General features: G+C 35.1%; 3 protein-coding genes across 6 annotated transcripts in view; 1 reads left to right on the plus strand and 2 right to left on the minus strand.

Moving 5' to 3' along the window:
* LOC136041331 (thioredoxin-related transmembrane protein 1-like) overlaps nucleotides 1-1,657 on the minus strand; it is a 30,330-nt gene extending 28,673 nt beyond the window's left edge. The window contains exon 1 of the mRNA XM_065725961.1: nucleotides 1,479-1,657. Within this exon, the coding sequence (XP_065582033.1) occupies nucleotides 1,479-1,606 (128 nt within the window). The 5' untranslated portion in view covers nucleotides 1,607-1,657. The remainder of the gene's footprint in view (nucleotides 1-1,478) is intronic.
* A 3,557-nt stretch (nucleotides 1,658-5,214) lies between these two features.
* Nucleotides 5,215-26,425, plus strand: LOC136041336 (hydroxyacylglutathione hydrolase, mitochondrial-like). 4 transcript variants are annotated; one of them, XM_065725966.1, is made up of 3 exons: nucleotides 5,215-5,337; nucleotides 17,824-17,944; nucleotides 25,623-26,425. In XM_065725966.1, exons 2-3 carry the CDS (start codon nucleotides 17,878-17,880, stop codon nucleotides 26,309-26,311), a joined length of 756 nt encoding a protein of 251 aa, XP_065582038.1. In that variant the 5' UTR covers nucleotides 5,215-5,337; nucleotides 17,824-17,877; the 3' UTR covers nucleotides 26,312-26,425. The 4 variants fall into 4 exon arrangements, with proteins under 4 accessions (XP_065582038.1, XP_065582036.1, XP_065582037.1 ...); XM_065725964.1 differs by having other exon boundaries at nucleotides 5,232-5,337; nucleotides 17,726-17,944; XM_065725965.1 differs by having other exon boundaries at nucleotides 5,246-5,337; nucleotides 17,734-17,944.
* On the minus strand, nucleotides 7,061-11,547 carry LOC136041329 (uncharacterized). The gene is made up of 2 exons (XM_065725955.1): nucleotides 11,061-11,547; nucleotides 7,061-7,137 (listed from the first exon to the last, which is right to left on the minus strand). The coding sequence occupies exons 1-2, from the start codon at nucleotides 11,545-11,547 to the stop codon at nucleotides 7,061-7,063; spliced, it is 564 nt and encodes a 187-aa protein (XP_065582027.1).
* Nucleotides 26,426-26,499: the final 74 nt, after the last annotated feature.

Genomic DNA, 26,499 nt, shown 5'->3' on the forward strand with positions numbered 1-26,499 from the left:
AAAAAAGATTACAGCAATGGTTAGTTTATGTATTTAATATATGCTATGCTTTACCCCCACCCCCCTGATGTGCAAATATATAGCCCAAATTTGTTTCTAAACTATTACAGATTTGTAATGAGCCCATATATAGGTCATTTTTAAGAGGTCAAGAGGTTAAAAAGTACTTAAATCTGAATTTCCAGTAGATGTGGTTATTATATTTGTAAAGAGCATAAAAAAAAGGCATTGAGTGGTATATTCACTTTATATGAAAGCCAGTAATACTGTTTGCTCTAATTTTACCCTATGCTTTACCCCTACCCCCCTGATGTGCAAATATATAGCCCAAATTTGTTTCTAAACTATTACAGATTTGTAATGACCCCATATATAGGTCATTTTTAAGAGGTCAAAAAGTACTTAAATCTGAATTTCCAGTAGAAGCAATTAATATATTTGTAAAGAGCATAAAAAAGGCATCAAGTGATATATTCACTTTATATGAAAGCCAGTAATACTGTTTGCTCTAATTTTACCCTCAAACTTACCATTTCATTATAAATCCATTTTTTTTAATAAAATTATTATCCACAAGCACTGATTTTTCACAATTAAATTGGATAAATAAATTTTACCAATGTTATGGCATTTTTTTCTTCCTTGTTGCCAAAATTTCAATTAAAACATACATTTTCCATCTTTTTTTATGAAATAATAGGATATTTGAAATCACAAATCTGTAATAGTTTAGAAACAAATTTGGACTATATATTTGCACATCAGGGGGGTGGGGGTAAAGCATAGTATAAATTAAATAGGTAAACTAACCACTGCTGTATTTAATATAGGCTAGTTAAATTTATAGCAAACAGTATAACTGAAATTTGTAATAGCTGGCTTTTATATTTTTGACCAAAAACGCATACTTTTATTTAAAATTTGATGTCAAGGAAGAAGAAAACACCATAACATTGGAAAAATTAATTTATCCAAATTAATATTGGAAAATCAGTGCTTGTGGATTATATAACATTAAAGAAAATGGATTTTATAATGAAACAGTAAGCCTGAGATCAATATAATAAGGTATTTAAGGTTTGAGACCAATTTTCTGAGCCTTTTTTATACCCCATATTTAGGTCATTTTTAACAGGTCAAAAAGTGCTTAAATCTGAATTTCCGATAGAAGCAATTATTATATTTGTAAAGAGCATGAAAAAAAGCATCGAGTGGTATATTCATTTTATACAAAAGCCAGTAATACTGTTTGCTATAAATTAACCAATAATTTTAATAGGCTAATAACTACATTGATGCATAGCTTGAATTTTTAGCTATTCATTGATATATGCAATTTTTTGATATCCTCTTTGGTTACAAGGCGTGAGGATGTTAGTTTTAAATGATTTTGCTAAATTTGATATTGATTTTTTTTACCCTAGTCAATCAGCCCAACCCTACTGGCTGGAGAAACCTTAGCTTGTTAGGCTACTTACAACTCGATCATCCATTCGCCTTTTAACAAATCTTTCCAGTTATCCTCGCCAATAACTATGATATCGTCCTCTTTTCCACAGACCAAAGTTGAAAGATACAGGAATAATGTAGTCTTGAAAAATATCATTTTTAACTTGGCAAATTACCGGTAACTTAACTGTTTCCTACAAAAATAAGCGTACAAACATTGAATTTGTGAGTCACAGAATCAAATGTATTTAAGTCAATTACTGTCATAAGAAAGTTCGCATAGCTTGATTAGTATTTAATAATCAAATTCTAAATTTACTTTCATTTAATAAATATACATTAATCATTAGAAGTGGCCACCTATGTTACCGACAAGAATTGCAAGATTAAAGGACGTTTGAATTACAGTTTCAGGAAAGAAGATTTCCTCCTACTATATATTAAGAAGTGAGAATCGACTTGTCGTAGAACGTCCTCTAGGCTGAACAGCAAGAGGGGAGTTAACGTCAACGTGTATAGCTAGGTTACAGATGTCCACTTGATTTAATGCTTTATTGAAACTTTTTGGCTTTTGGTGACTTTTAGTCGGGTCTAAAAAGACTTCTTTTTGTAAAAAAGGATACCTTGACATTGTTTAAAGAAATCTCTTTGTTAATTTTCATTTTCACTTATTTCTTGACAAAAAATGGGCTTAATATAAATACACGAGGGCCAAAGCCAAGGTATGATAAGCTAGTTCCTGAGTTCCTTGGTTGTTTCCCATTTGTTTTTTCATAGGCATATATTTTGGGTATGATACCTAGCAAGGGGATATTTGGCACGAAATCATAGCGAACCAAGGATTAACATCAGTAAACGAAGTAGGCTAAGTAGCATCAATCCAGAACAACTTACTTTAGATTTCCAACTAGTTCTTATGCTTATAGTTTTAAAAATCGTCTCCTTTATCTCGATGAATCAATATATTTGGCTTTTTTAATCCAATGTCCCAATTTGGCAAAATTATTGTCCATCTTTGTGCAGTTTATTCCGGGAGCATCATCAGAATATTTCTCAAAGCCCATTTAAGTGGCAAGCCAGACCCACCAGCCCCTACCAACTGTTTTACGGGTTTAAGAGAAGTTTTGGAGACAAAAAAAAATCAAGTTTCCCTTCAGACTTGACAGTCGTAGTGATAAGCACTGTTGAAACGATTTTACGTTCCTCAAAGATTATACTGAACTAATGGTTCCTTTATGCAAATAACAAAGTCGCTATAAATGTAAGTAATCAAGTAATCGGATTAACGACACTTCTCGACAAGTGAGGTCCCTGTGTCGGCCCTGCAGTTGCTAGAGCCGTGCGCGATCTCTAGGTTTCGTATAACTAATTTAAGGTCAAACCCACTGGACCATCACAGAACACATGATAAATTTAGTAATGGGTTTGTCTGTTTAAACCACAGCCCCTGAATGAAACTGTTAGCGTTCAAAATAGCGTATGCTGCAAAAATCTAGTTTTTATGCTTTGAAAATTCCACTTTCTTGTTCGTCCGCTTCATCAACATAGTCTTGAGGGACGAAGGTTACAATAAACTACTTTGGTGTTGAAGATCTTTGTAGTATAAGAAGACACGGAACACGTGTGGATGCTATTTCATGAAAATCCACTTCCATCTAGTTTTTCACGGGATAGTAAAATAAAGTTTTGTTGCGAAGTTTTTATTAAAATATATTTCCTAGAACCCAATTAAACCAATTTTACACCTGGTAGACTTTAGTAAAAACGACTGAGGATAGTAAACGTTGAATTTTTTCAGCAGGAGGGTTCAAAAATACTATAGTGTACTGGTGTTGACTTTGACAGTAGCCACTCTCTAGCAATGTCCCACTTCAGAATGAGACTTAAAACAGCCAAAAACTAAAAAAAGAGCCTAAAATTAAAACAGCCTGAGAGAAAAAAAGCTGTCTAGGAGGTTCTCCAAATTTTAATAGATCTCCTGAATGACAAAGCAACTCAAAGAGCTTAAATTGCCATTCTATGTGTCAAGATCTCGGATCTCAATTCAAACTCCCTACTGCCTCTGCATAAGAGTGACATTGACAACCTGGTGAATAGCATCACGCAAATGGTCCGTGATGATATTTTCTCCAGACTAATTGTGCAGAAAGATAACCAGATACCCTGGATCACAGAAGAGATCATTCCGCTGTTTTAAAAAAAAAGCTTAACGTCACAAACGAACTTGAAAAAGAAAACAAAGATAGATGCAAGCAACTAAAAAGAGATATAGGGAAAGCAATACCCTGGGCTCGTCGTGTATTTGAAAAATTCAAAAAAAAAGTTTTTTTGACTGAAAGTAAGGACCGACATTAAAACTTAAAACAAACAGAAATTACTTCGTATATGAAAGGGGCTGCTTCCTCATCAACGCCCGCTCTTCACGCTAAAGTTTGACTCTTTGTCTCAACTCTACTTATTAAAACAGTAAAAAACTTTAGCGTAAAGAGCGGGAGATAGATGAGGAAGAAGCCTCTTTCATGTACGAAGTAATTTCTGTTCGTTTTAAGTTTGAATGTTGCTCCTTACTTTCAGTTAAAAAACTTGTTTTTTTTTAATTTAATTTCTGAACGTTTTTGAATCAAGGCATGTTTTTATTTTGGCTCCCTGCAGAGGAATAATTAAAACGAAATTTGTATATTTATTTTTTTTTTGGCCTTTTTGTTCTCATAGTTTTGATCGAATGGTTTTGAAAAAAATGAACAGGGGAGGAAGCCTAGTTGCCCTTCTATTTTTTTTGTTACTGAAAAAGGAAACTAGAACTCTTAATTTTTTACGAATGTTTTTATTAGTAAAACCCCTTCGTCAGTACCTCACTCTTTACATTAAAGCTTAAATTTTTTCCCAATTTATTATGAATGACCCCCGAATCACAAAAACCGTAGAATAAATAGTTGAAATTCCTAAAAATACTTTAGCGTAAAGAGCAAGGTATTAGGAGGAGGTGAGAACCTCATATACGTAATAATCTTTGTTCGTTTTAAGTTTTAATGTTGCTCCTTACTTCTAGTTGAAAACACTTTTTCATATTTATTTTTTCATTGTTTTTTTTTTAAATAATGCTAGAAAATCCTGAGCTTCTTTCATGGAAAATTTCTTCCCCCCTGACAATTTCCTCTATGGAAATCCCCCAACATACCCCCTCTTCTCAACTCCTCCCCCAACCAAAAACTGAAAAAAGTCTGAAGTTGCCTCTTCTCAATAGGTGGTTCTTATGCTAAACATTCTTTTTTAACTTAAAAATTTTTTTTTTCTAATTGAATAACCCTTGTGATTCATTTAAACAACTGTAACGAAAATCAAACGCAGGTTATTTTAAGGTTATTATAAGTTAAAAAAAATTAATATACAAATTTCATTATAATAATTCATGTACGTTAAGCCAAATCAATAAACTGCATAAATTAAAAATGTCCAGAAATTGAATAAAAAACAAGTGTTTTTTAACTGAAAGTAAGGAGCGACATTAAAACTTAAAATGAACAGAGATTATTCCGTATATGAAAAGGGCTGTCCGCTCCTCAAGGCCAAGCTCTGTACACTAAAGCTTTTTATTGCTTTAATAAGTAGAGTTTTGAGAAAGAGTCAAACCTAAGTGTAAAGAGTGGGGCATTGAGGAGCTGACAATCCTTTTCATATATGGAATAGTTTCTGTTCGTTTTAAGTTTTTGTGTCGCCCCTTACTTTCAGTTAAAAATAAACCTGTTTTTTTATGGAATCGGAAGGGGCCCCAACGTGGGCTTGTGCAAACGTAGCTATTAAACAGAACGTAGCTTTGTTTCAGAAAGTTGGCAATAAATTTCAAGACTTCAAGACGAGTTCCTTCAACTTTGTGTGCTTATTGTAAAAGTAAGTCTATTGAAGTATATTTATTATTTAAACCATTGGTATACAATTAAATGTTACGTGTAAAACTCGCCTATGGGAAACTATAATAACTAATTGACTATTAATAGCCTATCCTCTGTATATATAAATACCTGCATGTACACATTGGCCTCAGTTTGCCAAATAGTTGGCTACTAAGAGAATTGTGTATACTTTATAGGATAAGCTGACTTGCTGACTATGAATATCATTTGTATATATAAAGTTTACTTTAAAATAGCCAAATAGTCAGTTATCAATAAAGTTTCACATGCTTAGATTAGTCAACCAGGTGGCTATTAGATTTCACCTGTATATACACATCAGCATCAGTTAGCCAACTAGTCATCTACTAAGAGACTTGTATATACTTTATAAAATTAGCTGTCTTGTTGACTAGGGTAAACTGACCAGTGGTTGGCCACTTTGATCACTCTGCACACTTTTTGACATTTAATCTACTATAACTCTCTATACTATATACTCCATTACACCACCTAGAAACTTGATTTTTTTTACAGTTAGAATTGACTCTATTTTCTGAACAAGTAGGTCATTAATTTGAATAGTTTTGCTTTTACAGCTCTACTTATTTTTGAATTTAGCAATAGCTATTGGTTCAGCTAATACTAGGACATACGTTTCTTGTATTGACAGATATCTCAGCCACAATCTCAGCCACAGCCTTGTTTTTTCTTGGACACTTCCAAAAAACCTGTTTAGACATTCTTTGCTGAGATCTATGACTCAGGCTCTTTCTCTTTTGAAATTTGTCATTTTAAATTATTGATTTTCAGAGAAAAAATGGTGTATCTACAATTTTCTTTGGGGGGAAGGGTGCATAAAAGGTGCTTAGAGTAACTTGCAAACAAAGAAATACCCATAATTAAAAGGGAACCTTGACAATTAACACTTACAAACATGATTAACAAACATGGTGACATGATTAACACTTACAAATTAATTCACAACAATCCAGTTCATGGTCTCTTCTTCATCAATTCATCACAGCAGACAAGGGGTCATTCTAAGAAGCTCATAAAAGTCAATGCTCAGAGGAGGGAATGCCATCACTTCCTAACCAAATGGGTAGTAGACCAGCAGAACTCTGTGAGTGATCATACTGTATCCAGTAAGATTGTCAAAGAATTCAAAGTCTCACTTGACAAAGAGGAGAGCAATAAGGAATGGAGGCTGGAATGGGACACCTTGGAGTCCAAGACCAGAACATAAACCCTAGTCAATAAAACCAACTCAATATTCAAAACCATCCCATATCAGTCCATATGGCAATTTTTGAAGAAATGCTGAGCAATGCTACAGGATATAAAATCCTTCAATTGCTCCAAGTTGCAATTCAAGGTAATTTAAGGTAATTAGCCTATGCATTGTAGGTAGGTAGTGGAAATTTTCTAAAGTGCTAAAGAGTTTGGCCTTTATTTTAATACAACCAGTTATTATACAAACTGGCCAAACTGCTCAATACATCAGCTCTTCAACTCAATACATATTAATTTTTAAAAGGTTAAATATTGTTGGATAAATTTAAGAAATTTTTTATTTCAAATTGGATTTTCAGAGAGAAAATAGTGCATCCAGGACCTTTTTTTTGGGGGGGGGGGCATAATAGGTTGCTGGGATAAACAAAGAAAGGTACTACCCAAAGAAATACCCTCAACTTAAAGGTAGCCTCAACAATTATGTGTCATAGTAGGCAGTAGATATGGTTGTAATTTAATCTAAAATCTGGTGAGGGATAAAGTTCTAATAAATCTGTTGAAACTAAAATGATATAAAAATTAGTGACAAAGCTATTACACAATAATACATATTCTTGCCCTGTCAGTCTGTGCTGTTATCTTGGCTATGACTCAGGCTCTTAGTCTCAAGACATTTTAATATCTTGAAATTTGTTATTTTAAATTGGATTCTCAGCAATAAATAGCGGGTCCAGGATTTTCTTTGGGAGGGGCATAATAGGTCACTTAGATAAACTTGCAAACAAAGAAATACCTGCAATTTAAAGGGAACCTTGACAATTATGTGTCATAGATAGATAGTGGAAATGGTCTAAAGTGCTAAAGAGTTTGGCCTTTATTTTAATGTTTTAGGATGAACAGAGGAGGTGATATGTCATATAATGCAGAGCTTTAATTGGATGAAAATAGGCAGTAATGTGGCCACCATTTCCTCACAAAAATCCATAACTTGAATTAATAATTTGTGTACTTCTCATATATTTATTTTCTATTATACAAATCCCCTAAAGAACAACTAGGCTATGTTGTAAAAGCCACCCCTCTGCAAAAACAGCAAACCCAACAAACCAAAACAGACTGCCAAAAAAGTGATATGATAGGCCAATCAATTTCTTTGCCTCAGTGCCATAGCAAGACTCAAAAGCAAATTTTTGACGATAAAAAGAAGTAAATATTTTGCTTTTCAGTCCTGTTGTGACAGCACAATCCTGAAATATCATTTTGACAGCCTAAAAAAGTAGGATTTTAAATTTCTCCTCATTGTTATTACAAAATAAAAATTTTCACCTTGCAGTTGGCTTTTGCAGTAATATGGACAGATTCCATTGATAAACCTAAATTTAATTCAATACTTTTTGGCAGTATGCAACATTAGTAAAATCTAACAGAGACCATACAAAGTGACTAAAATCTTGTTTCAAACTTCTTTGCAAAAAGAAACAGTCTTAATATTGAAAAATTTATGAATAACTCAACTCAGCAAAAAGAAAATTGGACAAATAAAAAAAACTTTGTTTAGGAATTCCTGCTAATTCTCCCTGTGTAAATTTTCCCCTGAAAAGTTCACCTCTTGAAACTTTCCTCTTGGTGGTTAATTCTCCCAGCGAAAAATCTCATCAGTAGAAAATTCACCCCCCCCCCCCCACCTGAAAAATGTAGGAAGACTTCACAATAGCAAATACTATATGTAAACAATGGGAAAATCTTATAATTTAAAGACCTTTCTCTATTGGCTGTGGGGGATCATGCTATCTCCAAAGGCATAGTAATTGTTTTTTTTAACTATGCTAAATAAAACAGCTATTTCAAAATTTTTATCAGACGATTTTGGGGTGGGGGGAGAAAGGAGTTCGGAAGGGAGGCCAGTTGTCCTCCAGTCTTTTTGGTCACTTAAAAAGGACACTAGAACTTTTAATATCTGTTTTAATGAGCCCTTTCCCAATATTCTAGGGCCATTGGTTAGATACAATTAAACAGTTAGTGGTAACAAACTGTAGTAAGGAGTGACCCAGCTCAATAGTAACCAAAACTAAAAAAAATGGAATTTTGGCACCAATAGCTACATCAAAAGAATCGAATTTTAATGCTGATTTTAAATATATAAGTTTCGTTCAGTTTAGTTTTACCCATTAAAAGTTACGAGCCTGAGAAAATGTGCCTTATTTTAGAAAATAGGGGGAAACACCCCCTAAAAGTTATAGAATCTTAAAGAAAATCACTCCATCAGATTTATTATATCAGAGAACCACATTGTAGAAGTTTCAAGCTCTTATCTACAAAAATGTGGAATTTTGTATTTTTTGCCAGAAGGCAGACCACAGATCTGTGTTTATTTTTTTCTTTCTTTTTTTCCCAGGGGTGATCATATCAACCCAGTGTTCCTAGAATGTTGCGAGAGGGCTCATTCTAATGGAAATGAAAAGTTCTATTGCCCTTTTTAAGTGACCAAAAAATGGAGGGCACCTAGGCCTCCTCCCACGCTAATTATTTTCCCAAAGTCAACAAATCAAAATTTTGAAATAGCCATTTTATTCAGCGTAGTCAAAAAACCATATAACTATGTCTTTGGGGACGACTTACTCCCCCACAGTCCCCATGGGAGGGGCTACAAGTTACAAACTTTGACCAGTGCTTACATATAGTAATGGCTATTGGGAAGTGTACAGACGTTCTCAGGGGGATTTTTGGTTGGGGGAGGGGTTGAAAAGAGGGGGATATGTTGGGGGAACTTTTCATTCATGAATTTGTCACGGGGGAAGAAAATTTCCACAGGATTTTCTAGCATTATTTAAAAAAAAATATGAAAAAGTTTTTTCAACTGAAAGTAAGGAGCAACATTAAAACTTAAAGCAAACAGAAATTATTACGCATTTGAGGGGCTTACCTCCTCCTAATACCTTGCTCTTTATAAAGTATTTTTAGTAATTTCTACTATTTATTCTACGGCTTTTGTGATTCAGGGGTCATTGTTAATGAATTGGGGCAAAATTTAAGCTTTAGTGTAAAGAGTGAGATACTGACAAGGGGTTGAACCCACTCATATACGTAATAAAAACATGAGAATACAAAAGTTCGTTACGTAAGCTAATTTATAAGTTACATATATCTTTTACTAATAAAAACGTTTGTACAAAATTAAAAGTTCTAGTTGCCTTTTTAGGTAACCAAAGAATCGGAGGGCAACTAGGCTTCCTCCCCTGCTCCTTTTCTTTCTCAAAATCATTAAATCAAAACTATGAGAAAGCCATTTAGCCAAAAAACATAAATATGCAAATTTCGTCTTAATTATTCCTCTGTGGAGAGCCAAAATCCTTACACACATTGATTCAAAACGTTCAGAAATTAAATAAATAAACAAATTTTTTAAACTGAAGGTAAGGAGTGACATTAAAACTTAAGACAAAAAGAAATTACTTCGTATATGAAAAGGGCTGCTTCCTCATCACCGTCCCGCTCTTTACGCTAAATTTTTTTACTGTTTTAAAAAGTAGAGTTGAGAGAAAGAGTCAAACTTTAGCGTAAAGAGCAGGGCGTTGATGAAGAAGCAGCCCTTTTCATATGCAAAGTAATTTCTGTTTGTTTTAAGTTCTAATGTCGCTCCTTACTGTCAGTTAAAAAAACTTGTTTTTTGGATTTAATTGCTCTTAGGAAGAAAACAAAAACAAATAATCATGCATTTAGGAGATTTCTTCTGGCATAAAAATACAAAATTCCAAGTTTTTCCAGATAGCAGCTTGAAATCCCCTACAGTAAGACTTTTCGAAATACCAAATTTGATTGTGTTATTTTCAATAAGATTATTTACAATTTAGGAAGTGTTTCCCACGTTTTTTGAAAATCAGGTAAATTCTCTCAGGTTTGTAGCCGTTGATGGCTAACACTATACTTTATGTGTCTTATATTTGGAATCAAACAGTTCGTGGTAACGAACTGTAGCATATCAGAGAAACACATTGTGGAAGTTTCAAGCTCCTATCTACAAAAATTTGGAATTTTTTATTTTTTGCCAGAATGCAGATCACAGATGCCTGTTTATTTGTTTTTTTTTGTTTTTTTATTTGTTTTTATTTATTTGTTTATTAATACCAAATCGGTAAGCTTTCAAGCTTGTCGCTATAAACATAATAAATAGAAGTTATGACAATACTGACAACATAATACACACATACAAATCAATGAAAATAACAACTATAACAAACACTGACAAATAATACTATAAATTATTTAAAAATGATTTAGTTTGAAAATTTGTTTCTGCTAGTCTTGTTTTGAATCTGTTTATGTCATCTGTTAGAAATTTTTTAGGTGGAAGGTCATTCCATGGCGTCCACACCCTGCTGTAAAATGAATGTTGGCCTATTTTCCTTTTTGAAAGTGAGGGGTACAATTTATGTGGGTGATAACGGGTCCTGTTAGTGTCATTAAATGTGAAGAACTGTGATGTACTTATATTATCAATGCCTTTGATTATATGGAATGTGTTAATAATGTCTGCCCTATCCCTTCGGAATTGAAGACTTGACAATCCTAGCCTGTGCAGTCTATTTTCATACGGCAAATGTTTCAAATAAGGTACAAGCTTAGTTGTTCTTTGCTGTACTTTTTCCACCCTTGCTCTGCCATTTTTATTCAATGGATACCATACTGACGAATTGTATTCGAGTAACGGTCGAACTGTTGATTTATAAATGGCAATGAATGAACGGAGATTAAACTTACGGAAATTCCGTCTAAGACATAATAGCTGATAGTTTGCCTTACGAGTTACTTCAGAGACATGCTTGTCAAACCTAAGACTAGAATCAAAATGAACACCAAGGTCACGGACATTTTCAACAGGTAAGATTGAATGTCCAGCAAGATGGTATTGGTAACTTTGTTCTACTTTGCCGAAGTAATGGACAGCCCTACACTTATTTTCGTTGACAAACATGGAGTTAGCATTTCACCAATTGTGCACTGCATCCAAGTCTTTTTGAAGCAACGAAGCTTCATCTGAATTTGTCAAGGAGCAGTAAAGCTTGACATCATCTGCGAACATTTTAATTGTGGAATGGTGGACAACAAGAGGCAAGTCATTGATGAAAAGGCAGAAAAGTACTGGACCAAGGCAACTACCTTGTGGAATGCCACTTAAAACTATCTCAGCAGAGGACAAAGCATCACCTACAATCACTTTCTGCGGCCTGCCCGTTAGATAATCACCAATCCAATTCAACGTTCTGGCACCAAGGTGATATACCTCACACTTTTGAAGTAAAAGCGGAATGGAAATTTTATCAAACGCCTTAGGAAAATCTATATAGATGCAATCAAACCTGAGACCTTCATCTGCCATCCTATGGAAGTCAGTAATTACTTCCAAAAGCTGTGTATTACATGAACGTTTTTTACGGAATCCGTGTTGAGATGGATGCCAAAGAAGATTTGATTCAAAATAATTTTGTATTCTCTTGACAATTAGTTTTTCCATAATTCTGAAAAAAATTGAAGTGTTTGATATTGGTCTATAGTTTTTAAATTGCGTTTTTGTGCCACTTTTATACAGGGGTTTAATTATTGCTTTTTTCCATGCCAAAGGGCAAGTACCAGACGCCAGACACAGATTATACAAATGTGTCAGTGGTTCAGTGAGTACTGTTGCAAGCTCTCGGATCATATGGTTTGAAAATTCATGAATGTCTGGTGATTTATTTGTGTCAAGATGCTTCAAAACCTCAAAAACTTGTTGATCATCAAAGTCAGAATCATCAAAATCTATTGTGAAATTGGTAGAAAATTTAGGATCAATAGGAGTTTCACTGTGAGCTCGTGTAAAAACAGATGAGAAAAGTTTATTAAAATGTTCAGTTTTTTCATTATCATCGTCTATATTTGTCTGTGTTTCAGGGTCAGTGAATGAAGTTGAAGATGGGGACTGTGAAGTCTGGTTTTTTCTTAGATATTTCCAAAGCCTTTTTGGGCAACTTTGAGCTGATGCAATGATAGAAGATTCAAGTGCCTCACGGTTTGACCGAAGAAGCCTAGTTGCTCTATTTCTTGCTCTTTTGTATCTTATCCATGGCTCAGTGCTTCTTATTTTAATATACTCACGCCACTGATAGTTTTTTTCGCTAATAGCTTGTAGAATTTCTCGAGGAAGAGTTTGCCTATTTTTATAGAGCTGACTATAAGCTATAGTCGGAATAAATTTGTTTTGACCCACTACCAAAGCCTCGTGAATCAACTCAAATACCTCATTAACATTGTATTCATTTTCTCTCAACTGTTCCGTGATACATAGTGATAAAATGAAATTTTGGAAAGACTCATAATCGCCTTTAGTGTAATTATATTTAAGAGTCTGTTTTTGAGGAGCAGAATCATCACCTGAAGATTTTAATGACAGTTTAAGAACGGTGTGATCATTTTTTCCTAATGGAGGTAGAATTTTAATATTTCTAACATCGTTAGGAGATTTTGTTATTACCAAGTCAAGGACAGAAGGATTCAAATCATCCCGAAATCGTGTAGGCTCCTGAACGTGTTGGCATAGGTACGTTTCCTGCAATTTTTGAAGGAAGTGATGCTCAAATGATTGATTAGAAAGCGAGGTTATTTGATTTTTCCAATCAATGGAAGGTAGGTTAAAATCACCCACCACTAATACCCTTCAACTAACTGTTGAAACATTGTGAAGATACTGTAATAAATTTGCATTATTATTTGGAGATAGCTCATTAACACTAGGACTTCTATACACTGCAACAATTCTACAATTCTAATACTATTTGTAGACCTTGGAAATTTTACATTAACCACCAAACATTCACTAATACTCACTACTAAAGGAACATTTACTTCTGTGTACTTAAGCAACGAATGAACATAAACAAAAATTCCACGTTTATAGTTAGTATTCACTAATAAAGTATAACCTTCAACCTGTTGAAAATATGCTTCTGGATGTGCACAATTCTTAGGCAAAGATTCAGTAATAACAACAACATGAGGCTTATGCACTGACATCAATGACTTTAATTCTTCAACTTTAATTGATAAAGTATCTGCGTTGGTATAGAGCACAAGGAAATTATTGTTGCATAACTGCTTCCCTAGGGATTTGCGAGCTATTTTCACCTCGAAAAGAGCTTATCTTTACAAGTTCTAGACCACCTTTTCAATCTTTAATTTTCCAACCTGATTCTCCTGCTGTCACTTTTTGGTTAAGTTCCTCTTTCAGAGCATTATACCTTTTCTTTTGAGCAAGTTCCAGTTTTGTGCGATCATGAGAAAAGTTAAAAGTCGGGTATGAGGATTTTATGGTGTTCAGGTTACCACTCAAGAAGAAAGAAGCAGCATCACGTTCTATGGGGCTACGGAAAAACAGTTTGATCGGACGACATTTTCGATTATTTAGTCTTCCCAAACGAACTGTAAATGAACATTTGACAGGGCAATTCTGCAAAATTACTTGATTCAGGAGCTTTAAATCAACCTCATTTTGACTCTTCTTAGTACTACAGTTTGGATCCTCTTGAAGTCCAAATACAACTAAATTTCTTTGCTTCATGACTAAATCTTCTACAATATCATTGACTGTTTCTTTGCTTTTTATTTCATTTTTCAATTTTCACTAAGGTTATCAAATTCGACTTTGAGTGATGTAGTGGCGTGCTTCTTTACATCCTCAACAGAACATTTGGCAGATACCTCTTTTTCTATCTGTGTTAATCGATCACTTATTGGTTTCAGTAGTTTTTCAAATTTATCTTGAAGCTTAGTTTCGATTGTTGAAAATGAACACCTAATTTCACTCTTTATTATGCTTTTGATCTCACTGGGTGTTATTCCTTGATTTCCAGAGCCCTTTTGCTTGCAAATAGGACAATGCCAGAGTGACCCAAGACGACGTGTCATCTTGTTAAACAAATCATACTCTGACTTGCTCATTTCAATGCATTCAATGCACAACCATGCATCACACATATCGCATGCGAGGGCACAACTATCATCCTTTAGCCCAATATCACATGCTTTGCAGCAATCTAGATCTTTTCTTGGTGATTGTCTCTGACGTTTGCTGCTCATTTCTGTGTCCAACCAGACTACTACAGTGCTTTTTTGAAAAATATGATAACACTGTGCAGGGACGGAATTCAAAATATGTTACAAGCGTGCTTTTGTTGAAATACAGTTTTTATTGTCAATATAAGTATCACTAAACGTAATCAAAAATGCTGAGATCACATTCAATCACTTTCGAGCCAATGCTGAAACAATGAAAAACGGCTGAAGCAACCTGTTCTATTGCGTTACAGAAATGTAGCGTTGGCAACTGCAAACTTTATAAGTTCGGAAGAAGAAGAAGCGTTTCGTTTGTTTTGATTATGTTTTTTGTTGTTGTGTGATCATATCGAACCAGTGGTCGTAGAATCTTGAGAGAGGGCTCATTCTAACGGAAAATAAAAGTTCTAGTGCCCTTTTTAAGTGACAAAAATTGGAGGGCACCTAGGCCCCCTCCCACGCTAATTATTTTCCCAAAGTCACCAGGTCAAAATTCTGAGATAGCCATTTTATTCAGCGTAGTCAAAAAACCTTGTAACTTTATCTTTGGGGACGACTTACTCCCCCACAGTCCTTGTGGGAGGGGCCACAAATTACAAACTTTGACCAGTGCTTACATATAGTAATGGTTATTTGGAAGCGTACAGACGTTTTCAGGGGGATTTTTAGGTTGTGGTGGGGGGATATGTTGGGGAACTTTCTATGAAGAATTTGTCATGGGGGAAAAAAATTTCCATGAAGGGAGCGCAGGATTTTCTAGCATTATTTAAAAAAAAAACAATGACAATAAATATGAAAAAGTTTTTTCAACTGAAAGTAAGGAGAAGCATTAAAACTTAAAACGAACATAAATTATTACGCAGATGATGGGTTCACCTCCTCCTAATACCTCGCTCTTTATGCTACAGTATTTTTAGTAATTTCAACTATTTATTCTACGGCTCTTGTGATTCAGGGGTCATTCTTAAGAAATTGGAACAAAATTTAAGCTTTAGTGTAAAGAGCGAGGTACTGACGAGGGAGTGAACCCCTTCATATACGTATAAAAACATGACAATGCAGAAGTTCATTACGTAAGCTAATTTTTAAGTTACTAATGTTACTAATAAGTTATTAATGTAAGTTTACTAGTAAAAATATTCGTAAAAAATTTAAAGTTCTAGTTGCCCTTTTAAGTAATCAAAATATTGGACGGCAACTAGGCCTCCTCCCCCGCTCCTTTCATTCGATCAAAACTATGATCAAAAACTTCGATCAAAATCATTCGATCAAAACTATGAGAAAGCCATTCAACCAAAAAAATAAATATGCAAATTTCGTTTTAATTATTCATCTGCGGAGAGTCAAAATCAAAACATGCATTGATTCAAAAACTCACAGAAATTAAATATAATAAAAACAAGTTTTTTTGACGGAAGGTAAGGAGCGACATTAAAACTTAAAACGAACAGAAATATTTCTTATGTGAAAGGGGCTACTTCCTCATCAACGCTCAGCTCTTTACGCTAAAGTTTTTTACTGTTTTAAAAAGTAGAGTTAAGAGAAAGAGTCAAACCTTAGCGTAAAGAGCGGGGTGTTGATGATGAAGTAGCCCCTTTCATATATGAAGTAATTTCTGTTCTTTTTAAGTTTTAATGTCGCTCCTTACTTTCCGTTAAAAAAACTTGTTTTTTTCTATTTAATCAGATTAATAAGCCAATTCTTTTGATATACCTATTGATATCAAAATTCTGGTTTTTTGAGTTCAAGTTACTATAGAGCCGCGTCGCTCCTTACTTACAGTTTGTTACCACAAACTATTTGATATTCTATATTAGGATCATTGAACAATTCGTCGGATCATTTATCTAGTGTTTTATCAAAATCCATTGATGGTAACATAGCTAACAGAAAAGTGCTTCTTGATTTTGCAGTAAATAATGGTTAGGTCTTATAGTAAATGTGATGACTATTAGTTTTCCTTATATATATTCCTTATATATATATATTATATATATATATATATATAGATATATATACTACTACTACTACTAATAACTCACTGCAGCACCAAGCCGCCTGAGGCCAACACAGCTACGCACGCTCCTCCTCCAACCTAATCTATTTAAAGCCTCCCTCTTTACACCCTCCCAGGAAGTTCCCATTTCCTTTAAATCCTTATTTATGACATCCTCCCAACCCAGACAAGGACGACCTGCTTTCCGTGTAGCCCCAGACGGTTGGCCAAAAAGGACAATCTTCGGTAATCTGTCATCCTTCATCCGTAGAACGTGGCCTAACCATCTCAACCTTTCTTTCATTATAGCCCCAGAAAGCGGGATTGAACCACACTTTTCGTACAACCTACTGTTTGAAATACGGTCAGTCAGCCGGGTACCCAGAACAATCCGTAGGCAATTTCTCTGGAAAACATCTAGTAAATTTTCATCTGCTTTTCGGAGTGTCCATGCTTCAGAGCCATATTTGACCACTGTCATCACTGTAGCTTCCAATGTTCTAATCTTGGTTTGTAGGCTTATCTTTCTATTCTTCCAAACTTTTTTTAACTGTGAAAAAACACCCTGAGCTTTAGCTATTCTACTTTTAACATCTTCACTGCTCCCACCATCTTTACTAATAATACTACCAAGGTAACTGAAGCTCCCAACGTGATCAATCTTTTCGTTACCTAAGGTCACCTGTTCATCTTCACTTATTCCTAACCTTAGTGACTTAGTCTTCTTAACATTAATTTTCAAGCCTATTTTAGCACCCTGAACTCGTAAAACCTCTAAAAATTCATTCATTTTGCTCACACTTTCATCTAATATGCTTAAATCATCAGCATAATCTAAGTCCAGGAGCGTTCTTCCTCCCCATTTGATTCCATGGTCTCCAATTGCCTTTCCTGTGCTCCTTAAGACGAAGTCCATCAAAATGATCCATATAAAGGGGGATAGAACACAACCCTGCTTAACTCCTGATTTAATACAAAACCAGTTGCTAACCTCATTTCCTACCTTAACCGCAGCAGTATATATATATATATAGTGTTGAGATTGTTATGTTGTATTAAATAATATTAGGTTTTCAGATGTCAGCTTTAAGCTTTGCTAGTATGTTTATGCCTCAGAGAGTATTAACTGCTTTGACTGCAGCATATTTTAAGTTTACTACTTGGCAGGCTTTGGGACAGAAGGAATATCATCGCGAACCAACCACAATTAACCATACAACCATGAACATACATCTTGTACCTGCTTTGAAGGATAATTATATGTACTTGTTAGTCGACAAAGAGTCTGGTTAGTACTTGAATTTTTGTTTTTCTTCTTTGAAAATTTATGTTTCTAATGCTCTATATATGTGAAATTAGAATAGTGTGGGGCTGACACCAATGATCTTTTCGCTTTTTTTTTTTTTTTTTTTTTTTTTTTTTTTTTTTTTTTTTTTATTGGGTAAGCTTAACTTTTCTTTGCATTGTTCTTAATACTTCCTCAGGCTCTGTGAAACTTGTATTTTTTGCTTGTACTTCTTCAGAATTTTACTCCTGAAATATTTTTCGACCGTTTTTTTTAAGACGTCTTTGCACTTTTTTCGTTTTTTAACAGAAGCTGGATACACCCTTACTTATGTGTTTCTTTTTCTTTTTCATGACAAGTGGGTATTAATACAATAAAGAAGTAGAAATCAGTTAGACAAGATTGCTCCCTCTCTGCTGCCATTCACTCCACTAGTATAGCATATATCTGTAAATTCGATTTTTTTTCAAATTCCAACTTTCTTTTCTTTATTATTGTTTTTATTCAGCTTTAATTTAATTGTCATTTTAAATACTACTGATTCCTAAGATCTTTTCCAATAATTGAATATTATATGATATGACAGGAAAAAGCCACAGCAACTTATTTAGATTTCCAGAGCTAAATTATTTTCTGATTTATTGTAAATAAAATAAGGGATGAGAAAAACTATGTTGACATCTAGTCATGCCTGCACACAGTGACGACATCGGCCTAAATGGCCTCTTTTGTAAAATTTGAAAATTCGGGACCTTAATACCTAGTCTTTTTTTATTTAGTGGTCTCTGGGAAAAATTCTCTGATATCACTCCTCTTTCCTCAGTAGTTGAACTCTAGAGGTTGTAGTATTACATTTTAATTGTTTTAAGAGGGCATACAGAGGAACGTTCTATGTATTTTGTCAATATTACGTCGAGTGGAGAAACGAATTCGTCAAATATAATCCGAATATAAAGTAAACTGAATGTCCTCTTATATGAGGAAATGTTGATAAGGGATTTCTGGATCCAGCTCTATGTTTCTACTTCTGAGGAGCCCGTTTTTTATTCATCATGGAACAGCCGAGCTTGAGTTACTATGTATTAAGAAAAGAAGAATATGAACACTTAGTAGGTTCTACTTAATTTGGTCCTTTTCAATTTACTTTATATATTTATTTCACCTCTTTCCTCAAGAGGTGTATCTCTGTATTCTGTATTGTTGATGAAAGTGCAATGCAGCTAAAATCAATGTAGCGAAGAATACATACCTTGAAACAGATATGGACCTAGAGCCAAACGAAAAGCAGGTCGTCCCCAAAAGGGGTGGGAGGGTGTCGTAAGGAAATATTTTAAAAATGGGAACTTCTTGGGAGGTTGCAAAGAGAGGGGCTTTGAATAGACTGGGATGGAAGATGAGCGTGCGTAGCTGGGTCGGCCTCAGGCGGCTTGGTGCTGTAGTGAGTCGTTAGTAGTTGTAGTAGTAGTAGTATAGCATAATGGTATGAGAGTCAGTCTTTTAAAGCCAGCAATTTTGACAATTACTTTTCTTAAGACTACATCTTCTATTCTCCCCCTATTCTACCTGAAATGCTGGTTAGTATTATGGAATTACTGGTTCTTACCATCCCAATCAATTAGGAATAGGTTAACATATTAATTACATATAAAAAGCGTACATACCACATTCTCTCTCCTTGAAAAGCTGATGTGTTCTTAATCGAGCTGTTCGACAGTAAGGATTAATCCTTATGTATCTCTCTCTTGTTTGGTACCCTCGCAACTCTGATGAATATTCAGACAGAATTGAGGTAGTATAAAAAAAAAGTTGGCTAAGAATTATAATCAGTGTGGGCATAAGTTCCTTACACCTCTGTTTTGGAGAGCCAATTTGGTCACCATCGAGGAAAGGAGAGCAAAAATTTGTTTACGTTTCAACAATACTCCCCTCCATAACCCCTGGTTAAATTTACTTTTCCCTTATCCATTTTCTCTGCTTAGACCTCGCCTCTCTCGTTCTGCTTCAAAATTCCTGTATTAACCCTATTGATATTTTTTCACATAAAAATGTAGAAGAAATATAATCCCCAGTGTAATTGATATATTAAATGAGTGAACCTACTCCCCCACCCCCTCTTAGAACTCACTCTGTAAAGTTTGTTTTACTGATTTTGTAAATTCTTTTTATTGTCTTTCTTTTACTAAATTTCTTTAAAATCTTGTTCCTTACTTTACCAATAAAACAATCATAAACCATTACTGTCGTTTCCTTCTTCCTTGTAGTTTTGTTCCATTTCCTTCGTTTCCCCTTTTTTCTTTTTATTTTTTTCTAGTTTAAACTTAATCGTCTCAACATTTTTCCTTATGTGTTTACTTTTTCTGACCAATCTTATCATACTAAGTTTTTTCGTTCTGTTCATTTTCAAGTTTTGCACAATTGTGTGAATTTGGCGAATTTTGTGAAATTGTGTGAAACGAAAACAATCATAAACCATTACTGTCGTTTCCTTCTTCCTTGTAGTTTTGTTCTATTTCCTTTGTTTCCCCCTTTTTTCTTTGTATTTTTTTCTAGTTTCAACTTAACCTTCTCAACATTTTTCCTTATGTATTTACTTTTTCTGACCAATCTTATCATACTTACTTTATTCGTTCCGTTGATTTTCAAGTTTTGCACAATTGTGTGAATTTGGCGAACCTGTCCTTGTGATTGCTGCTATTCATAAGTAAATCTTACCTCACTGTATGTGCTTTATTCGCCTCCATAGCACAACAAGATGTTGGACGTTTATTTGATCCATACCTTGGTGTCGCTAGATGACTTGCTAAACTTAATCGGTAATTTGATCAAAATTGGATTGAATGGTAATGCCTGCTCAAAAATCAATTAATAAATCTTTTCTATCTATTTATTTTATTTGTAAAAATGAATTATTTTCATAAATTTACTTTTGCTTTAATTTATGTTTCTTATCTTTATTTTTTTTAAAGCTCTATCTTGTATCGTTTTGGGTGGTTTCTCAGTATTTTTCTGTATGCAATTTGTGCTTGTTTTTCTTTCCCTTATACACTCCGTCTTTTCTTGTATTGTTTTGAAAGGTTCCTTAAAATATGAAATAATTGTATCAAACTTGATTAGCACCAGATGCAGATGCACTCAACTTGCATCCCATAAACCAAATGTTTGATTGAACTAAAAAGCAAAACACAGTTTTTTTCACCCGAAAGTAAGAAGCAAAATTAAAATAAAAAAACGTAACAGAAACTATTCTCTATATGAGAGAGGCTGCCCCTCCTAAACTCCTTGTTCTTTACGCTAAAGTTTTTCTTGTACTTTAGAAGCTTCTTATTCTAATTCAAAAGCCCGTGTGCTTCACCAGTCATTCTTAAAATTGTTGTAAACAGTCAAACTTTAGCGCAAAGAGCGAGGGTTCAGGAGGAAGCAGCCCCCCCTCATATACGGAATAATTTCTGTTTGTTTTACTTTCGGTTGCCAAAACTCGCTTTTAATTCAATTTCTGTTTGTTTTTCCAATCATGTCCAGGGTCTAACCAAGGTATTGTGTGGGCTACCACCTCCATAAACCCCCGACTTCTTACTGTTAAATTTAACAGTAATTGTAAAGTGATTGGCAGCATCCCTTTTTTTAGTTTTTCTGCTTACTTGACATTTATTTCGTTTGACATTTTTTTAAATGTTAAAATTTAAGACATTTTTAAATTTCAAAGTTTTCGATGAACAGTACCGTTAGTTTTGGTGAAAAGGTTTTTCATAATATTTTTACTACAGAATTTTCGGTGGACACAGCGGAAAATTATTGTTCATGTGGATGGAAATCCTTCATGAATTGTTATGTTCTATGTGACTGAGGCCATTGTGGCCTCTATAACTGGGTTCTTTGATGTTTAAATACGTTGAAACGTTTTAAACATCTGTATAAATACGTTGAAACATTGTATACAATTAAGAAAAGAGAAATATTACCATTTAAAATCTCGGAAAACAAAGCCATTGGTTGGAATTCATCTCACATGGTTCCTTACATGCTAAATGTCCTTTGAGGCTCATGATGACCTGTCTCGTCTCTTTCATGCTGGTGGCGTTAAGTATGCGAATGTAATGTTTTATGTTAGATAGAGAAAGATTTTGGCAACGGGAGGGGCCTTATTACCCTTCCCTCCCCCAGCACCGATAATAAGGGCATAGACCATAAATATTCCCTTGAATCAAGAGGGATTACATATCAATTTTCTCCTTCTCGCCCCTCCCTAAAAACCCATTGTAGATTTATCTGAAAGATCAATGACAGATAGGATATTTGGGCATTACCACGCAATCTTTGAGGTATCACCTCCCGCTGGCCAACAAAATGACCCACCATCCAACCTTCATAATAGTTGATGCCTACTTCAAGCACGCAGTGATAGTTGATCACTGCAATTCGTTTAAGTATCAATCATGTTGGAAAGGTTCTTCTGCAAGAAGAATAGAAGTGTCACCCCGTAGCACCCTTACTCAAGCTTAGTGTAACTGAACATAGTTGACAGATTGAAGAAGCAAGCTTAGAAACAACAGATCATGCAAACAGGAACTTTAAAAATTTGGAAGATTGTTTGGTTGGGTCATGCAGAGAAGGCCAGGGACCAGTTCGCTTAAGTTTTGGAATAAAGTATCGTTCATAAGTTTTTTTAGTGGGGTTGGAGGTTTCGTTGCTCTGATCTTTGAACTATTTTCAAAACCCTCGCATAAGAACCTTATTTGACCCCTTGATATAACAACCACTGGGGGGATTCACCCTGGAGTTTTGTTATCCGATCTTTTGACTTAATTTAAATACATGACCATCTCAAACATTTTTCAGACAGATTTGGGGTGAAAAGGCAGGAGGGCTAGTAGCCCTCAGATTATAACTTTCAATTTCCAATAGAATGAGCTTCCCACTAAGTTATGTCATCATTCTTTCCATAAAAATCTTATATGCCCCTGGTGCATAATTTACAACACTTGCCTCTGGTTTTAGTAGGCTGTGTAAACCTTGGAGTTATTATTATAAAATTTTGGGTCTATTTTGGACAAAGTGCGAGGGGCTAGCTGACCTCCGGTATCTTTTGACTCTTAAAAAGTGAACTAGAAATTTCAATTTTCGGGTTTGACTCTTAAAAGGGTACTAGAAATTCCGATTTACAATCAAATGAGTCCCCTCAGAAGTTTTTACTACAAGCCCTTCCATAAAAACCTTGTATACCCCCGGGGCATAATTTAAACTTTTGTCCCTAGGTTCTGGTGGGCTGTGTGATCCCTGGAGTCTTTGTTGTATGATCTTTGGTCTATTTTGAACAAAATGAATAAACAAAGAAATGGGGTATGTTGACCCCGATTTTTTTGTTATCTGATCTTTGGACTATTTCAAACAAACTAGCAATCCCAAAATGTTGACCGGATGCATCTGGGGAGAGGGATGTTTGTGTGTGGGGGGGGGGGGGGGTAGATGTCCTCTGACCCGTTTTAACTCAAAAAGGTAACTACAACTTCAAAATTCTAGTTAAATGAGCAACCTCTGAAGTTTATGCGACCTTTCCTTACATAAAAACCTTATATGCCCCCGGGGCAAACTTAAAACACTTGGCCCTTGACTCCGGGGGTTGTGTTGATCCGTGGATTATTTTATTATTTGATTTTTGAACTATTTTTAACAAATGAGTTAAGGGGAAAAATGGCGTCTGGGGGGGGGGGTACTAGTTGCCCTTCGATCTCTTTTGACTTTCAAAAGTGAAATCCAATTTTCCAGTTTCTAATCAAATGAGCCCTTTCTGAAGCTGATACGAGCATCCCTTCTATAAGAACAATATACATTCCCAGGGCATAACTTACAACGCCTGTTCCCGGGCCCTGGGGGGTTGTGTCGACCCCGGAGTTTTCGTAATATGATCTTTGAACTGTTTTTAACAAACTGGCTATCTCAAAATTCATATCTGATGTACTTGGGGGAAAAGGGCAAGGCGGGGGGGGGGGCTAGTTGCCCTCCGATCCCATATAACTCTTAAAAAGTGAACTAGAACTTTCAATTTCAATCAAGTGAGCTCTCTCTGAAGTTTAGACGCGTATCCCTTCTTTAAGAACCATATATGCCCCCAAGGTGTAATTGACAACGCCTGCTCCCTGGCCCTGGGGGGAGGGTGTTGACCCTGGAGTTTTGTTATTTGATTTTTGAACTATCTTTAACAAAAATAGTATCTCAAAATTTGTATTGAGTGTATTTAGGGAAAAGGGATGGGGAGGGGATAGTTGCCCTCTGATCACTTTTGACTCTTAAAAAGGGCTCTAGAACTTCTGATTTCCAATTGAAAGATCTCCCTGAAGTTTATACGACGACCCCTTCCATATGATGTGCCTCTGGAGAAAAAAATAATAATAAAGGAGAAAACATTGGAGCTGTATTACCTTTACTATAGGCAGCTCTTACTGCCTCAGATTATAACACAAGTAGTTAGGATACGAAGCCCATTTAGTTAAACATGTATAAATAAACCCTGGAAAACTAAGCGGAATAGGTATTTATTTCTAGACTTTTAACATCCACTCAATAAAGAATTTTTTATCATTTTGCTGCAGAATTTCGTTTTCATAATGCTTAGATCTTTTTGAGCCGTCATAGCCGAGTGATTTGGGCGCTAGACTTGAAATCCCTTATCCATGAAGACAGGGGTTTGAGTCCTGGTGTGGCTGGTTATTTGGTTTGGAACGAAGCTTAGCGGTGCGACTCTTTCAGCTCAGCCAAAGACGGCCCAGCCACACACGGGTACCTGAAGAAATCTGGGGGGAAAATCACGGGAAACGTCCGACTATTTTCCCCAACCACGCATTGCACTCCCGACTGAAGGCAGTGAATGAGCAGATTGGTACCTGCGCTACGCAGATCATTGGTCTGAAGGCGCATACGTTTTTATTAAGTTTTTTTCCGAATATACCCCATTAAAAACTGTAATATGTTTTCCGATACTTGGAGCAAATTAAAAAATGTGATAGTTCCGCCACTATAGCCTTCTTTTAAAATAGACAGTCTAAGAAATCAAGTTCCAATGGATGAACGTCCCATTATCCGCATAATGAATCCTCTTCTTCCCCTTATTATACACTGTCATCTACTTTTCAAAGACAAAAGATACCACCTGGCAGATTATGCACGTAAAAGTAACTTTTCTGTTTATGGAAATTAGACTGTATAATTTTTACTTATAAAATTTATCCTTTGTCTTGGATCACAGGGTTTAAGAAAAGAATTATTTTTGAGTAATGTAGAGCTAAATAAGTGTTTCGTTCAGTAATGGGATTAATGATTACGACGCAAGATAGAACCAAAAACAAAGTATCATTTTGTAGCTACGGGCCTTGAAGATTTAAAGCATTAAATGTCTAACTGTCTTTGCAAATTTGATTTAACAATCAAAATCATATAACTGCCGAATAAAGGAGAAAAGTTGGACTTACCAGCATGGTAGTACAGAATGAGAAATGACCCCAATGAAGTTCTGAGTAGACTGGATTGAAGAACGAGCATGTGTAGCTATTTTGATTTTAAGTGGCTATGTGCTGCGACGATTTGTCACTGCTAATACTATTTTATGATTTGCTAATATTCGTGTTCTATAAGTAATTCACGACAAATAATACAAAGAAAATATTAACAACGGATCCATTTTTTTCAGGAAATGCTGCTGCAGTAGATCCAGTAGAACCTGAAAAGCTTCTACAAAAGGTTGAAGAACTTCAAGTAAACCTGACAACTGTGTTAACCACTCACCATCATTGGGATCATGCTGGCGGCAATGTAGAGCTGGCCAAACTAAGGCCAGGTCTAATCGTTGTTGGAGGGGACGAACGCGTCGGAGCCCTGACAAAGCAAGTCAAGCATGGAGATGAGATAACGCTTGGCTCACTAAAAGTCAAGTCTCTTTTCACACCTTGTCATACTTCAGGCCATATTTGCTACTTTGTTGATGAAAAAGACCCTGCTGTTTTCACTGGGGACACACTTTTTGTTGCTGGATGCGGTCGATTCTTCGAAGGGAATGCTGAACAAATGTATAAAGCATTAATTGGAATTCTTAGCGAGCTACCAGATCATACCAAGGTATACTGTGGGCATGAGTATACTTTGCAGAACTTTAAATTTGCAACTCATGTTGAGCCAAGTAACCCAGCAGCTGATGAGATGAAGAAAAGATGCGAAAATCTAAGGAATGAAGGAAAGCCAACGGTTCCAAGTACAATTGGCGAAGAGAAAAAATACAACCCATTTATGCGTGTGAAAGAAAGTTCCATTCTACAGTATACAAAAACTTCAGATCCTGTTGAAGCTATGAAGATATTGAGGTCTGAAAAGGACAGTTTCTAAAAAAAAAAATTGGGTTTCTGATTTATTTGTCATTGTAGCTTCGGATGTGATATTTATTTTTTCTTGTTCTCTTTTTGTCATGTTCAAGTAACGAGTAAATTCTTTTCTGTTTTACGTCAGTAAATTTAATGCAGTCAGTAAGTATTATTTTCTGAATAAAATTAATGATAAAAAATCACTTAGTAGCC

The sequence above is a fragment of the Artemia franciscana genome, unplaced genomic scaffold, assembly GCF_032884065.1.
Source record: "Artemia franciscana unplaced genomic scaffold, ASM3288406v1 PGA_scaffold_151, whole genome shotgun sequence".
NCBI classification, from domain to species: domain Eukaryota; kingdom Metazoa; phylum Arthropoda; class Branchiopoda; order Anostraca; family Artemiidae; genus Artemia; species Artemia franciscana.